General features: G+C 38.8%; 1 protein-coding gene across 1 annotated transcript in view; it reads left to right on the top strand.

The window, feature by feature from the left end:
* The window catches only part of Ank2 (ankyrin 2, neuronal), a 298,210-nt gene extending 290,284 nt beyond the window's left edge, over window positions 1–7,926 (top strand). The window contains exons 46-47 of the mRNA XM_013023813.1: window positions 660–842; window positions 5,795–7,926. Of these exons, the coding sequence (XP_012879267.1) occupies window positions 660–842; window positions 5,795–5,809 (198 nt within the window). The 3' untranslated portion in view covers window positions 5,810–7,926. The remainder of the gene's footprint in view (window positions 1–659; window positions 843–5,794) is intronic.
* The last annotated feature ends 8,607 nt before the right edge of the window (window positions 7,927–16,533 follow it).

Here is a 16,533-nt window from a genome sequence, read left to right as displayed (position 1 = left end):
GTTCAACAATAACCACAAAACAAAGACCAACAAAAAAAAATCAACAACAAAATAGAAAATGAAATTCTATTTTCTGGCAAGTAAGCAATGAAGATATGAAGTCTTGAGCTGCTTTGGTCTGATTGTCACCCCTGCCTTCCAAAGGCCACTCTAGATTAATGTGTGATATTCACACCCTGAGCCCAGTGCCAGTGGCTCACACCTGTAATCCTAGCTACTCAGGAGGCTAAGAACTAAGGATGACAGTTCCAGATAGGAAAATCTATAGACTCTTATCTCCACTTAACCAGCAAAAAAACAAGAATGGAGCTTACTCAAGTGGTAGAATGTCAGCCTTGAGTAGAAAAAGCTGAAGGAAAGCATGAGGCCCTGTGTTCAAGCCTCAGTACAAAACAAAAACAAACAAACAACAACAACAAAATAAAATGGACCCATGCATTTCTATCCAATTGGCTGATTAACTGGTTGAGTAGGTCCAATGGAAACAGTCATTAAACACATATCCCCAGCCAATTATGATTCTTATTTCCAAAATAATGTTTGCTAGAAGTCCAGCAGATTATATTCCAGTTATCATGTGTTTGTTTTCCTTCAACATTATTAGTTTCATTATTTGTCATATTGTGTTCATCAGAAATTGTGTATTGTGTGTCCATCAGGTAACTTTATCTGAACCCAGCCTTTTGTCCAGCACCTCACAATTTCAGGCTGAACCAGTAGAAGGCCGTAGAGTCAGCAAAGTTGTTAAGACAACTATGGTACGTGGAGAGAGGATGGAAAAGCATCTGGGGGATTCTAGGCTAGCCACTGATCTTCCTTCAGCCAAAGATGACTTTGAAGAGGTATAGAAGCATTCCACCTTGTTTTATTTGCTTTGTACATGTGTTTTATGTTTGCATTGCGTTTAAAGTGGACATCATCATTGTATCATCTCATACATGACTTCATAGATGGCTCTAGACCAATTCAAGAGACTTTATTTCCTGTTTGAATAATGCATATGGAGAAGGAATGTTTGCTCAACCTGTAGCCTTCATCCTAGCCAACCTATGAGCTTTGAAAAATCCAAAACTATTCAGATTCACTTGGACTAAGCCAAAATCAGAATGTCAGAAGTGTATCTTACGTAAGAACAACAGCAATGTCCTATTATCCCAGTTTATAAGGAAAAGAAGCAAAGGTACTACAAATTATCTTGGCTTGCTAATATTCTCAATATTAACAATGATAGGCACTAAAGAAATTTAGATAAAATTCTTTATATCTGTTCATGAAAAAGAATAACCATTGCTGGTTCTCAGCAATTAGAAAATGGGTTTTCAGTGGTAAATCTATAGACTCTTATTCTGAGTTCCAAGTTTGAATATTCCAAAGATCAAAATGAATTTTCTAAGTTAAGCGCAAACTAGTAAGACTTGGTATGACCTCCTGGATAAGCCTCACCTAACACCTGACATGATCTAGCATAAAACTATATGGAGCCTTTTTATAGTACATCAAGTGAAGATTTATAGATTTTGTGTGAATATAAATGGAGTTTGATTACAGGATGTTGTATCTTTCTGGTATATTTGTAATGCACAATGGATTCATCATGATATCTATTAGCAATCTAAATTCTGAAATACATATGGTCCCAAAACATATGCAAATAATTACAAAAGGTATTTTTGTTATTGAACCATTTTGAAGTTACATGCAGAGATGTATTCTCTTCTAGTCCCAGACCAGGGCTGCATCTGTATCTCTATGCTTGTTAAGCATTAACAAGGCCCTGGCTTTGTTTCCCAGGAGTGCTTAAAATTATCTATGTCTGCAAAACATATTTAAAATGTATGTAAATGTATTTGGATATTACAGGCAAATCATCGCTAGATATTTCCAGGTCTTCACATTTGACAACTGGTAATCTTGAATGTTCAGTGGCTAAGTTTTCTGAGTTTTTACACACTGGTCTTCGTTCTATGTTTTTGCCTGTGGTAATTGTATTTATTATTCAGCTCTGCCCAGGAGGAAGAAAGGAGTCAGGCAAGAAAGAAATTCAGTCAGGCATTATGGATGTTAGTTAGCGGATTTTTGTAATGTAATATAAAAAATTCCTTCATAGAATGGGAAGAATTTTCAAGGACTTGTTAAATAAAACTCAATTCACAGATCAACTCCTGGGAACTACTTTTATACCTATTCAGATATCTTCTTTCATACTGACTGTGGATTTGTAAAGCAGCAGATAGATTGAAAATTGGTTTATGATAAGTGATAGCTTGTTTTCCTTCTTTCCCACCCCAGGCTTTGAGTTACACAGGTAGCCACCTGAAGGTTCACTTTCCCAGTTTAGTAGAGAATGAGATCCTAAAAGAGGATGGATCAATAATTAAAAGGTTTGGGTTAGCATGGTGTGATGCTTTGCCAACTAACACTATGAAACACATTTCCAGTTTTAAGAAAGGAAGGATAGAACCATGGCAAATCCCCTGGAAAACCTCAGGAACTGCTAACTCTTCTATATTTTAGGTCTTTGCTCAGATATGTTGTTGTACTGCACCTAGAACATCTCCTCATACTGTATTGTTTAAAATTTTACTTTATTGTAAAGATGCTGTACACGAGTCAAGCATGCTGTACATGAGTCAGGAAATGAGTACATTTCTTGTCGAGCATTGTTACCCCTCCCTTGTTGTTCTCCCACTATCCCTTCCTTCCCCCACCTCCTACACCCCTCCTCTCCCCCCTGAATTTAACTCAGAGGTACAGTGATTGTGAGGCATAACTTTACACAACCAGACTCCCTGGGGCTTATTTACCTCTCTATAGTGTCACTAATGTAGTTGAAGTGAAGGCACTGGTGACTCACCTTGTGCTGATAGAGTTAAAGAGCACAAGGAGAGATGCTTTATCTAATCTATTGCTCACAACTCAATTTGGGGACAAGCTACATTCAGCTCAGTCACAGCCAATCATTACTTATGGGTACACCATGCTTTTAAGTTTTAACATGATGTTTCATGACTCTGCATGCAAGTGACAAGTAAATGTAAGCATGACTTGGATTCCCAGAAATGGGAGTATATCTAGTGATGCTGAACTGGGGGATTTAGGAAGCAAAAAAGTGTGGGAGGTGGTACTACATGGTACTTTCTCTGCAGATAGAAGGGTACTGGCTGGGTGGCATTGGGAAAGAAGGAGGAGCATGATGGAAGGGGTGGCATGGATCAAGATGCATTGTATTTACAAACTGATTGGTTGACTAGAAATCCCTTTGTACAAGTACCTTCAAATAAGGTAAAAAGAAAACCAAGAAGACCACTAGCAGTGCGATGCAGTGAACTGCCATGGATTTGATACATGAGCTTGAGCACCCTTCAGGTGGTCCTGTAGCTGCACTATGAGTGCTATCAGGATTAACAGAATGTTCTCAGCTTCCTTCGGGTGGGGGGTGGAGGGTGGGGTGGAGACACAATGGGAATCCAAGTTACTATTGTGCCTTTCATTTCATTGAAAAGAAAAGATGATCATGTATAGTACTCTACCAGCTATTTTAAGCTCTCAGAACATAATAATTAGAACAGCAAAATTAAAGGTTCTGTCACCATCCCACCCTCCAATCAAATGTGAAAAGCAATAGCAGCTAGGAATTTGAAAGGGTGCAATTGTTCTCTTAGAACCTTAAAACGCTCATGAATTAAGGAGAAAAATGCTTCATCTCACGTTGAAGTCTTTTATTCAGTTGTTCTGATGAAATTATGCAACCCCCGTGTGCCTTCGAGTCAGAGGATCTGTGAGGTGCTCCATTGTAGCAGTTGATTTTGAAGCTATGGATTTAGTCTATTTGATTCCCACAGTTAGTCACTCAACCTACTGAAGGTGTTTTGACCATATGCATATATCATATTCATGAGTATGCTCATCTGCATACACTTGCAGAAAATGTAGGAAAATATCCAGAGATTGAGGTCAAGCTTGTGACACTAACGCAGTAAAGCCTACTTTCTGTCAGATCTTTAGCCTTTTTTGTGGGGGGGGGGGGAGGAAATAAAGTTAAACTATTCAATAGTTAGAAAAACATAATCTGACTTCAACCATTGCAGTCAAGTTTAACTTTTTCTTAATCGAGAAGAACAAAATTAAGTTTATCTTCAAATACAAAATAATCCATGCAGTATCAGAGGGGAGAGTAAGAGAATGTGAGAGTAAAGAGGGGGGGGAGGGATGTTCAAAAGAAAGTTGAAAGTATTTTGTCTGAAGTAAGTCATTTTCATAACTCGGGATGAGCTTAATGCATGTGTAGAGGTATTGGGTGGTACGCAGAGCTTCTCACCTCTGAACACTTGGAATCCATAGAGATAATGCTGGCTCAAAGAGCCAATACTGGTCCTTCCCTTTACTGGTTTAAGTGTAGATGTAGAGTTTTGTCATTGAGGATTCAGGCTCTGGGACACTGGACTTTTGGAATCAGGACATGCAAATATTTCAAATGGGAGATGTTGCTTTAATTCTCAAAGATCGAGTTTCTGTGTTTGTTATAATGATATAGATAACATTCATCCAATACTTCCAAGTAGGCAGTAAGGAGAACAGAGAATGAAATTATTGCATCATGATGCAATAATTGTATGAAATGTAATGATGAGTGATAGCCTCTTACATATATTTTTGTTGTTGTTGAGCCAGCACTGGGGCTTAAATTCAGTGTCTGAGTACTGTCCTTTAGCTTTTTCACTCAGGAGTAGCACTTTACCCATTTGAGCCATGTTTCCACTTGTGTCTTTTTTGGTTAATTGAAGATGAGTCTTACAAACTGTGATCCTCAGATCTCAAGTCCCCTGATCAGCTGGATTATAGTTGTGAGCCACTGGGCTTGCCTCTTAAGTAATCATTAGTCCAGTGAATAGCAGGAAAATGTCAGATTGATGATGAAGTATAGTAGAATATACTGAAGGAGCAAAATACTATGGTTCTGAAAATACAGAAGTAGCATTTTCCTTGCAGAGGATGCTTTCTCTCTCTCTCTTTCTCCTTCCTCAACTCCACAGGAAGCCTTGTAGGCCTCTTATGAGGATAGTTGCTTTTCTTGTATATTGAGCAAATAATCATTCTGTTTTTAAAGATCTGTGACTCATGGCAATATTCTATTCAAGAATAATTTGGGGAAATGGGATGGCAAAATGATTTTAAGAATGAAACAGTTAGCTAAAGTGTTTTGCACTTTCAAAGGATTTTCTTAGCCTGTCAAAAAAGTGGAATCGTTTTTTAAGGATGGACAAGGCTCTTTTAGATCATTGCCACTTAACCAAAACACAACTGATGACATGGTTTCTTTTTGAGACTATCCTATTCAAGAATGGTTTCAATTACTTCCTAAAGATTAAAAAATACATTGTCTTCCAAATAAAAAACTTTTTAAAAACTCATGAGTAAAGTTTCTGGATATGTTTAAAAGAAATAGATGAAGCTGGAGACAGGGGGCTCACACTACTCAGGAGGATCCGTGAGGATCACAGTTTGAAGCCAGCCCAAGCAGGAAAGTCCATAAGACTCCTATCTCCAATTGTCTACCAAAAAGCCAGAAGTGGAGCGGTGGCTCAAGTGATCCAGTGCTAGCTGTGAGCACAAACGCTCAGGGTTTTAAGTCCCCAGGACTGGCGCACACAAAAAAGGCAGGTGTAGTTATGCTAGTCATTTGGTGTGGGATAACCTAGAATGAAGTCAGGAACCACTTTAATATCAGTTTACCCTCAGACCTACCAGCTGCCTTTTCCCAATGAAGAGTCCAAACATCTCTTCTCTCTTCTAGGACAACAATGAGTAAGGCGAGTACACAGAAGAGGGCTGTGGTGAAGGACCAGCGTGGGACACGCATTGACCTGGAGCAGCTGGAGGACGTAGCAGAGGCACTGGAGCAGGATGACCTCCAGCGCGATCTCCAGCAACTCCTTCGGCATTTCTGCAAGGAGGACTCAAAGCAAGAGGCCCAATGAAGGACTGCCCAGTTCTCACACCAGAAACCACACATTCACTCAATATGCAACTTTCCACTTCCTTAGAAGAATGACCTAACTGGCCTAATCAATGGGATTTCCCTGACATTGCCACTGTTAGCAAAATATAGAGCCCTTTGATTCCCCCTCCCCTTCTTCCACATCCTCCTTAACTACAAAGCTAATTTGTGACCAAAGATAGCATCCTTCATTCTGGATGCTCTATCCACTCACTACCTTGTGTGTCTGTGCTATCCAGGGAACTGGCCGCCTCTGTTGTGCTTTGCTTCTGCAACCAGCTCCATGGAAATTCATTGATCAGAAGACTTCACCTGCAGATCTCTTCCAGTAACAGATAGAGGACTCCTTCGGAGGGATGTATCCGTATATAATGTATATAGCTGAGATGCTCAGATCAACCACATATTAAAATCAAAGCCACTGCCTAGCATAACGTCACTGGGCATCATGGCATCAAAGGCCTCTAGAAATGGCTGAATAACGGTTAATTAAGATATTGCTAACACAATCGAATGTTAATATTGCAAAAGAAGCACTTCAGACCTACCTACCATGTCCTACCACTTCCAGAGTAACCATTGCTCCTAATAAAACGTGGGTTAATAATATTGAAAAAAAAAACACTGTCCTAACTAAGAAGTGACAGCTGGTGCTGACCAGCAATAATTTATGACTCCATTAGGCTCTTGAGGGTGTGGGCAAAGGAGCGGAAGGCAAAACAGGTCAAAGCAATGAGGTATTCAGTTGCTAGAAGCCATGTCCGGTGACATTCTAGCATCTTCAGGTCTTTGAGATTTTTGGACACGTTGGCAGGGTATTTTAAAAGCTATAACTACTGTAGGTTTCCAGTTTTCATTGTTGCTTTTTGCAAACCACACTGTCTTACTGGTGGTCCTTCCTTCTGGCCGCTGCACTGTAGATAATCCATTGAAGACAAGATTTTGCCCATGACACTAAAATATTAAATTCCCCTCACCACATTGCAATGATTTTCCTTTATCTCTTTTCTTTTTGTGTTTATATTCTCTTGACTATCTGCATGTGGCATTTGAAAAAAAAAGTCAAAATCACAGTCAAAACCCCTCTTCTAATTACATTCATGGTTTTCATCCTTTCGACCCTTGAGTGAGCACTCTTCACTTTCTAGCTAGGTCTGTTTTTCAGCTTACAGAAAAGAGTGAGAAGTCCTTGGAAAATTTGGTGTGGGTTAAAATTTGGGGTTTATTTATTTGAAATCCAAATTTCCCCCGGGGAAACTCTGAAGTGAATCTGTGCACTTTTCTTTTTCTTTTTCATTTTTCTTTGTTTCCAAGAAGGGAGAAGAACCATCTGAATGATTTTCACATTTTGTTTCTTACTCCTCTAGTGGTTGGAGCTGTGTAACATTTTGACATTATATATATATATTCACAATTATATACACAGTATACATTTTGAATCAGTTATTTGTTAAAGAAAACTATATTCAATGAAAATGAATTAAAACAAAAATAAAAGCATCTATCCTCCAGGAACTGAACTTTTTCCAACTCTATCTGGTCTTTTCCTGTTGTGCAAAAATGACTCATTGCTCTGAATGTCAAAACAAAAAGAAAAGAGACATGACAAACAATGGCACTTCATCATTGAAAGTAATGTTGCCAAGAGAGAACTTCTACTGGGAGGGAGGATTCCCATAAACCAAATCTCCTAAGCCTCAAATGCTAGTTGGATAGGAAATAAAGCAATCATTGGCAGCCAAAATAAGAGAAACCTATGGTGAAATTTTGAGACATACCACGGCCTTCCTGTCAAAACCTTCACTGGAGCTCAAGAAAAGCATTTCTGTTGTGTTATTTGCAGTGCAGATGATGTCTGTAGCAACATAATGGTTATTCACCTTCCTTTGATTTTTTTTTGATTTTTTTGCTGTGTTATCAAAAAAAAACTTGAATACTGTGAGAAGAAGTGATTTTTCAGTTGATGAATCAGCATCTTGTTCCCATGGTGATAACACTAATTGAATATATTTATGAGGGCATGTATTAGTTAATGGAAACAAAATACAACACTAACAATACATAGCTGCAATGTTGTACAATGGCTGATTTAACTAAATAAAATGTACAAGTGTTAAATGTGGCAATAGTAATTGGTTCTTTCTTGCAAGTCTGCAATCTGAGGTGCATAAGAGGCTATTAACGAAATGAGATAGATTTGAAACCTGCAGAATTCACAAAGTACTTGAGATTGCTTTATATTTAGCAACTGAATATCTTATAGATAAACAGGAAGTCTGCCTTGAGCCACAACAACTTTTACTTTTATTGTGACACAATACACAACAAGAGATGAACTTTCAGTCACTAGTTAATAAGAAATAGGAATTGGAGGATTTGAAGGAGATAAGAACAGGGTGTAAGGTTTACAGTACCTTTGAGGCTGTTTTTCTCAGGGCCTTGACTGTCTCAAAATACCTGCTGCTCAGAACAGCATTCAGCTCTGGAGTTTTGTTTCTCTTTTACAATCCAAGAATTAGAAATTAAATGAATGTGTTACTATAAAGACAGAACAAAAACTGACAGAAAGTCAGACACTGGTGGCTCATGCCCATAATCCTAGCTACTCAGGAGGCTGAGATCTGAGGATCGCAATTCTAAACCAGTGTAGGCAAAAAAAGTCTGTGAAACTCTGATCTTCAACAAAAAGCAAGTGGGGTTCAAGTGGTGGAGAGACAGTCTTGAACATAAAGGCCTTGAGTTCAAGTCCAATTACTTATCTACACACACACACACACACACACACACACACACACACACACACGGCACAGAACAAAATAAAGCTCTAAAATCAGTGGTGCTTAGAGTGTTGGGCATGGTTTCAGTGTTTTTTGTTTTTTGTTTTTTTTTTGGGTCTGGTCGTGGGGCCTGAACTCTGGGCCTGGGCACTGTCCCTCAGCTCTTCAGGTCAAGGCTAGCACTCTACCACTTGAGCCACAGCACCACTTCCGGCTTTTTTCTTTTTGCTTATGTGGTGCTGAGGAATCGAACCAGGGCCTCAGGCATGCAAGGCAAGCGTTCTACCACTGAGCCACCTTCCCAGCCCTTGGTTTCAGTTTTTGAAAAATTCCTATAATTCCATATGTACTTCTATAATATATATAATATAATCGTACATACATACAAAATATATTAGTCGTATTAAAAGGATGCAGTAATTTCTCTGACCCTTCAACAGATATGTATTTATTTTCTTTTTTGGTAGTTATTTTATTTAACTTTATTTTTAATTGAAAAAGTGATAAACAAGGCGGTTACCATTACATAAGCAAGGCAAATAAGTACATTTGTTTTTAATCTTTTTTACTCCATCCCTCATTATCTCCCATTTACCTCTCATTATTCCCCTCCCCGCAGGTTGTAATGTTCATATCAACATAGTGTCAAGTGAGTATCAATATTACTACGGTTCATCCATTGTCCTGCTGTTTCTGTGATTCCCTTTCCCGTCCACGTACGGCATTAGCTAATATTTAAAACAGAAGTACACAAAACTAAGAGAAACAAAACAATAAAACATTAGAGAAAAAAAAGAACGAACTACACACAGGGTCTAATAAGAACCTCTTGTTTCCATAAATTGGAATTCATTTGCTATACTTCATTATACATAGTCCTACACACTAAGCAGTTGGGTTATTGGGATCCCCTGTGAAGAATATTGCATACATATACTAGATCTTAACGATGAGGGAGATTATGCGACCTACTCTTCTTTGGGTTTGGCTTACTTTACTTAATATAATTTTTTCCAAGTCTTTCCATTTCTTTATGAATGGAACAATGTTATTCTTTCTGATGGAAGCATAGAAAAGATATGTACTTAAAATGTAGGGAGGAAGGAGTCTTTCAGCCTGAGGAAAGATCATTCACATTTCATAAATAACTTGAATTAGTCACTAAACGGGGCAAATTACACACACGCACATTGATACAGGCTTGAATTAGAGAATGAGCTGCTGGTGGTGTCATTCAATTTATGTCGGCATGGAGAGCCTGGGCATCAGTAAGTAGGCAAACCTAAGAATAAAGCAGTAAAAGCACTGCTGCACACAAATGCAATGAGATTGAAAAGCACTACAAGGTTGTTTTCTTCCTGAATAATGGTATAAAGATGATCTGTTTGCTTTCATTCTGTTTAAACTAATTTGTTTTCATTCTTTGTTTTCATTTGGCATCTCTGCTTAAAAGCTATACTCTCCTGGCTGGGTGCTGGTGGCTCATGCTTGTAAGTCTGAGATGGGAGAATCACAGTTTGAAGCCAGCCCAGGCAGGAAAGTCCATAAGATTCTTATCTCCACTAAACTACCAAAAGAGCCAGTAGTAGAGCTGTGGCTCAAGTGATAGAATGCTAGCCTTGAGCAAAAGAAGCTCAGGAACAGCAACAGACCCTGAATTCAAGTTCCAGGACCAGCACAAAATGCCTCCAAAAACTCCAAAATAACACAACTCTCTCTTTCCTTCAGGTGACTTGTGACTTTTGTTTTGGAGCCAATTGAAGACTAGAATTACAGCCTTATAAGGAACATGACACATACATGTGTAATAAAACTTCACGTCTATGTAATAACAAAACATTTAAATAAATCTCCCAATTCCTACACCTAAATTAAAAATTCCTCTTTGGTTATAGTCAAAATTTTCCGTGAAAAATAAAAGAACTTCTTGTTTTAAATTTACTACTACACACAATGTTGTCAATGGGTCATAAAGAAATACTCTTGGTACATCTATTTTTTTTTATGGCAGACAGACATAGTTGATGGTAGTCTTTTCTTTTTTTAAAAAGAAAAATGTACATTTAATTTTTATTATAAGGGTGAAGTACAGAGAGGTTATAGTGAAGTTAGGTAATAAGGGCATTTCTTTTTGAATAGTGTGGTACTGTTTCCAGTAAGCCAGTAGATACAATTGTCAGGTGTTCAAAATGTTCCCCTGAGTCAGTTTAACAAAATAGTTAAACTTGTGGTTATAGAGCAGGACCTGGAATGAATAGAATCATTTGTTGTGCCATTTCTTAGTATGTGACTCTGTCCAGGTTCATCCTTGTAAGACAACTTTCTTATAATAAGAGATGAGAGCAGCAGCCTAGGCTAGGGGTCACTGTGCAGACAAGGACAGCAAGCGCAGACCAGTTTATTATTCCTTGAATCTGGAAATGCCACTGTAGCCAATGGCCAGTGTGTCCTTGCTGTCTGTTTAATATGGACCCACATTCATGACTAGAGCTAAGCTAATGCTGATGGACCACATCACCATCTCTTCATTATAGCCAGTTACCTTCAAAGTGCTCTGAGAATGTCTATAGTCTTCACCACAAGGTAAATACTCAAAGGCAAACAGGTTGAATAATTTTCCCAAGGTCCTACAGCTAGAAAAATGATAAATCTGGAATACAATCCAAGCAAATAGTTCCAACAAGAAACCACCCTCTTCTCACTTTGAAGAAACAGACCTTCCATGTGTAATCTTACAGAAGAGATAATTCTCACAAGTAATAAAAGAATTCGTTTATGCTAGAGAAAGAATCTTTTATGTAAAAAAAAACCTCCACTTCAGCAAATATGCAATTTGTGTTCTTCTGACACAAAAAAACACATCTCTTCTTATTTTTTTCTTCCTAACCTTCTTCATGCTCAGTGGAAGATCTTGACTTTGTTTGAGAAGAAAATAGATGTCAGTGGGCAAAATGACTTCAATGCTGTATTAATTAAGGCCTTCAAAAGAGAGAGAAACCCCTGGGTTCCTCCAAGTCTCCTCTGGCAGCTGTCAGGGGCCCCCTTCGTTCCTCCCACTCAGCAGGAAGAAGCCAGAACAGAGCTCAAACTTCCCTTTCTCCCCTCCCCCCACCAAGTCCCCCCAGCTCCATGTACCCACAACAGTCAGGGAACACACAAAGGCAGCAAATGAAGGACATCAGAGAACTGGTTTGGGCAGCTGGCTACCTCCACCACCAGTGGTCGCCACCCAAGGAGGGTCATGGGTCTTGCCATAACTCAGGCCAACCTGCTACAAGCCACTAACTTGGCTCCTGCCAAGGCTTAGGCCAAACCCACCTTTCTTGGACCGCCCACCCAGGAGAAGGTCTGGCCTGTTTCCAACAAACCAATCATAATCTGCCAGATTTCCTGAAGGGAGGAGAGAAAGGAGAGAGGACAGAGACCACAACCCATTTTCTGGTCCCTCTGTTGAATGGTCCTTTACTTTTTCCTTATTAAATAAACTTTTTAAAACTGAGAAAAAAAAGCCGGGCGCTAGTGGCTCACACCTGTAATCCTAGCTACTCAGGAGACTGAGCCTGAGATCTGAGGATTACGGTTCAAAGCCAGCCCAGGAGGAAAAGTCTGTGAGACTCCAGTTAACCACCAGAAAACCGGAAGTGGTACTGTGCTCAAGTGGTAGAGGGCTTGCCTTGAACTGAAGAGCACAAGGACAGCACCAAGCCCAGAGTTCAAGCCCCATGACCAACCCCCCCCCCCCAAAAAAAAACAGTTAAGAGAGAGAGAGAAGAAATGGAACCAATAATTTATAATAAGCTTGGATGTATCACACATAGTTTATATGGATTTATCATACACAATCCACGGATCTTTACACACGATTTTAATGGAGCATGGTTGAAAAGCAGATACTCTTTAAAAATCAACATCAAAGCTAACCAGTCTTAAATTCCCATGTATGCATATTGATATGAATTGATATGTCAATTTAATCAATTTCTTCATATCAGTTGATATGAAGAAACTCTCAATCAGTCCAGTTCCATGCTCTCATCACTGGAATGTAAATTATGTGATTAGAACTCAAGGCATGGTTCAATTGGTACAGTGCTGGCCTTGAGTGGAAAAAGCCAAGCAAAAGCACAAAGCCCCGAGTTCAAGCCCCAGTACCACCACCCCCTACCCCAAAGCAAAAATAATGTGATCTGCTGAGTTTTTCCCTGCCCTTAATTTTGTGATAATATGCTTTTCTTCTTTTTCCTTCTTTTGTGCTGGTCCTGGGGAATTGAACTCAGGTGCTAAACTCAGGTCCTGACAATTTTTCTATAAGGCTAGTGTTCTACCCCTTGAGCCATAGCTCCATTTCTGAGTTTCGGATGTTTAACTGGAGATAAGTGTCCCACAGACTTTCCTGCACTAGCTAGCTGCCTTTGAACTATGATCCTCATACTTCAGCCTCCTGAATAGCTAGGATTACAGACATGAGCCACCAACACCTGGCTAATGTGCCTTTTCAAAAGCAAATGGTACCCCCACCAACCAAGGAAAAGACACCATGAAATTTTGAGATTTGTGAAGGGCAGCATGTCTATAATGCAAGTTTTACAGTGCTATGGGAAAAGCAGAATTAATGTGCTATGCATCCTGAACATGCACTGGTTTTGCCTCCATGGTGTTTTCCTTGGAACTGTATACCCAACAACACAAAGTGTCTGTTACCCTCTACCAGAAACCCCTCACAGACAACCATGGCCCAATCAAGTTAGCCCAAAATATTAGCCACCACAAATACCTTTCTTACTCCTACCTCCAAAATGACCTGGATTCCCCTGAACACGATTGGTCCCACAGAGAATGCTAGCTTGCCTCTTGGATTTCTGGCCCTTGTCCTTGTTAGAGAGTGATTATGTCCCTTCTTCCCAAATCCAGATGCTAAAATCCCTCTCTCTGTGGCACAAATTTGAGAAATGCTTAAGTCACCCAAGTATATATGTCACCTACCCAAGGGTGTGTGTGTGTGTGTAGCACCTTGTGAGATGTATAAAGGATCCCTAAGAGTGACATTGATCAAGATGCCTCATGCTTATCAATTGACATGTTGAATGGTACAACTACTTAAATAAAAATACAATGAAATAAAAATAGTCTAGGGTTCTCCTAAGGGGAACCTTAGGATAAAGACAGCGTTGCTCTCCCATTCCTGTGCTCTGTGGTTTCTGCCTGCCATAGATTCCTCACTGCTAATCCCATCCTCTGCCCCTTTCTCGCTCCCGTGCACAATCTCAGCAGCCCATTCACATTCATCTCCGGGCTTGCTGTCTAACTGACACTCTGTTGATGGGGGAGAATGAGGGAAGAGTCAACACGGATCGAGATGCACTGTCCTCACTAACTGACATGTTGAATTGAAACCTCTTGGTACAACTGTTTAAAGACAATTTTATAAAATGGTAAAAAAAAAAAGTACCATCCTTCTTCTTATTAGATATGATTCCCCAGTTTCTCAGGTCTTACTAATCTTTTTGTGAGCTATACATTTGTAAATCCTAAATTTATTAGATACTATGAGACATAGCTAAGGAGTAGCCAGAGGAAAACTAAAAGCCATAACCTCAGTTTATAATTTAACTTCTGTGAGTTGCCAGACTGGAAAATAAAGCATAAATATTCTGAGCACAGAAAATAAGGAGTAGGGGAGATGACAAAGTTAACAAAGCCTGCAGTTTGATTTCTATTATCTATCTGTCTGTCTGTCTATCTATCTATCTATCTATCTATCTATCATCTGTCCATCATCTATCAGTCAATGTATAAGAAATCGTCAAAGAGTTATTTATTGAGGAAGAAAAAAATATGAGATATAAATAAGAGTTATTTTATAAAATATCATTGCCATAAACATAATTAAGAGGCAAAAGAGAAAGCAGATAAGCATAATGTTAAAAAATGGGAGAGAGAGAGAGGAAACAGTTATAAGAAAATGTCATACATATCTTAACTATGGTGAATAATGCTGTGATAAACATAGTTGTGCTGGTAGCTTTAGTATGGCCTTGTTTGTGATCATTCAGGTGAATACCCCAAAGTGGGATTGCTGAGTCATAGGGGAGCTCTATGTGGAGTCTTTTGAGGAACCTCCATACTGCTTTCCAAAGTGGTTGAACAAGTTTACACTCCCACCAACAGTACAGTAGGGTTCCCTTTTGGCCACATCTCCTCCAGCATCTGTTGTTATTAGAGTTCTTGATTATAGTCATTCTAACTGGGGTGAGGTGAAATCTCAATGTTGTTTTGATTTGCAATTCTTTTATGGCTAGAGAGATTGAGCATTTCTTCATGTGTCTATTGGCCATTCTTTCTCTTCAGAGGAGTCTCTCTTTAAATCTTTTGCCCACTTATTAATGGGGCAGTTGTTTCTTTAAGATGCCCCTCAGTAGATGAATGGATCAAGAAAATGTGGTATATATAGATATGTATATATCTATATCTCTATATAGATGGAATTCTATACTTCCATAAAAAAGAATTACACCACCCCATTTGTTAGGAAATGGAAGGATTTGGGAGGAAAAAGTCACCTAAGTAAAGTAAGTCAGACCCAAAGAAACAAAGGCCCCATGGTTTCTTTATTTGCAATAATTAGTATATGTATAGGATAATCTTAGCAAATGAGCAGAATAGCTAAATAGCTATGTACATATGACCATATAAGGTGATGCTAAGTGACCTCCAAGATAGGACACATGAGGTTTTTCTTTGTTGTTATTATTTTTAATATACTATGTGATTTCTTGTTTCTTTTGTGTGTTCTTCCCCCTATGGCATATCCCCTGTTGTGGCCTTATTTGATTTTGGTGCCCTGGTATTGTATGTACATTTATCTGAATGGGGTGGGAAACAACAGAATGGTGAGACCAAGGACAAGGGGAACAAATGCAACATCGATACTTACAAGACAATACGTTGGAAATGTTCTGTACAACTTGGGGCGGGGGACAGAGGAGGGAAAGTGGAGAAAAATGAGGGAAGGGGTAACAAGTTTGACAAGAAATGTACTTATTACCTTACCTTACTTATGTAACTATAACCCCTCTGTACATCGCCTTGACAATAAAAAAGAAAAAGAAAAGAAGAAAATGTTATCAAATTTTAGATAACTAAAAGTGAAAATTTGAATAAAGGAGATTAATTTTTAATATATATTTTATTGTAAAGATGCTGTACAGAGGGGTTACAGTTACATGAGTAATGTAATGAGTACATTTCCTATTGAGCATTGTTACCCCTCAGTTGTTTTCCCCTACCATCCCTTCCCTCCCCACCTCCCCAACTCCTCCCTCCACCCCCTGAAGCTGTAAAGTTTCATTGCCAACACAATGTCTTGTACATGTCATTGTTACAATGGGTCAATCTATATCCTTCTTTCAGCATTTTGTTATTTCCCTTTCCCTCCCCAAATTAGAAAAATGTATATACAAGATGCAGGGCACCATAATAAACATCGATCACAAACAAGGCCATACTAAAGCTACCAGCACAACTATGTTTATCACAGCGTTATTCACCATAACTAAGATATGGAACCAATCCAGATTCCCCTCAGTAGATGAATGGATTTAGAAAACGTGATATAATATACTTGGTATAGCCATAGATGGGCAAGAGATATTTGACAAATTTAGCATCCATTCTTAATTTTGTATCATTTGAGGAAGTGATATATTTTCCCTAACATTATCAATGATATATGTACATGTACAAGTAGAAACAGAATTT

Source organism: Dipodomys ordii, unplaced genomic scaffold (assembly GCF_000151885.1).
Source record: "Dipodomys ordii isolate 6190 unplaced genomic scaffold, Dord_2.0 Scaffold70, whole genome shotgun sequence".
Lineage (NCBI taxonomy): Eukaryota > Metazoa > Chordata > Mammalia > Rodentia > Heteromyidae > Dipodomys > Dipodomys ordii.
This window is presented reverse-complemented; position numbering and strand designations above follow the sequence as displayed.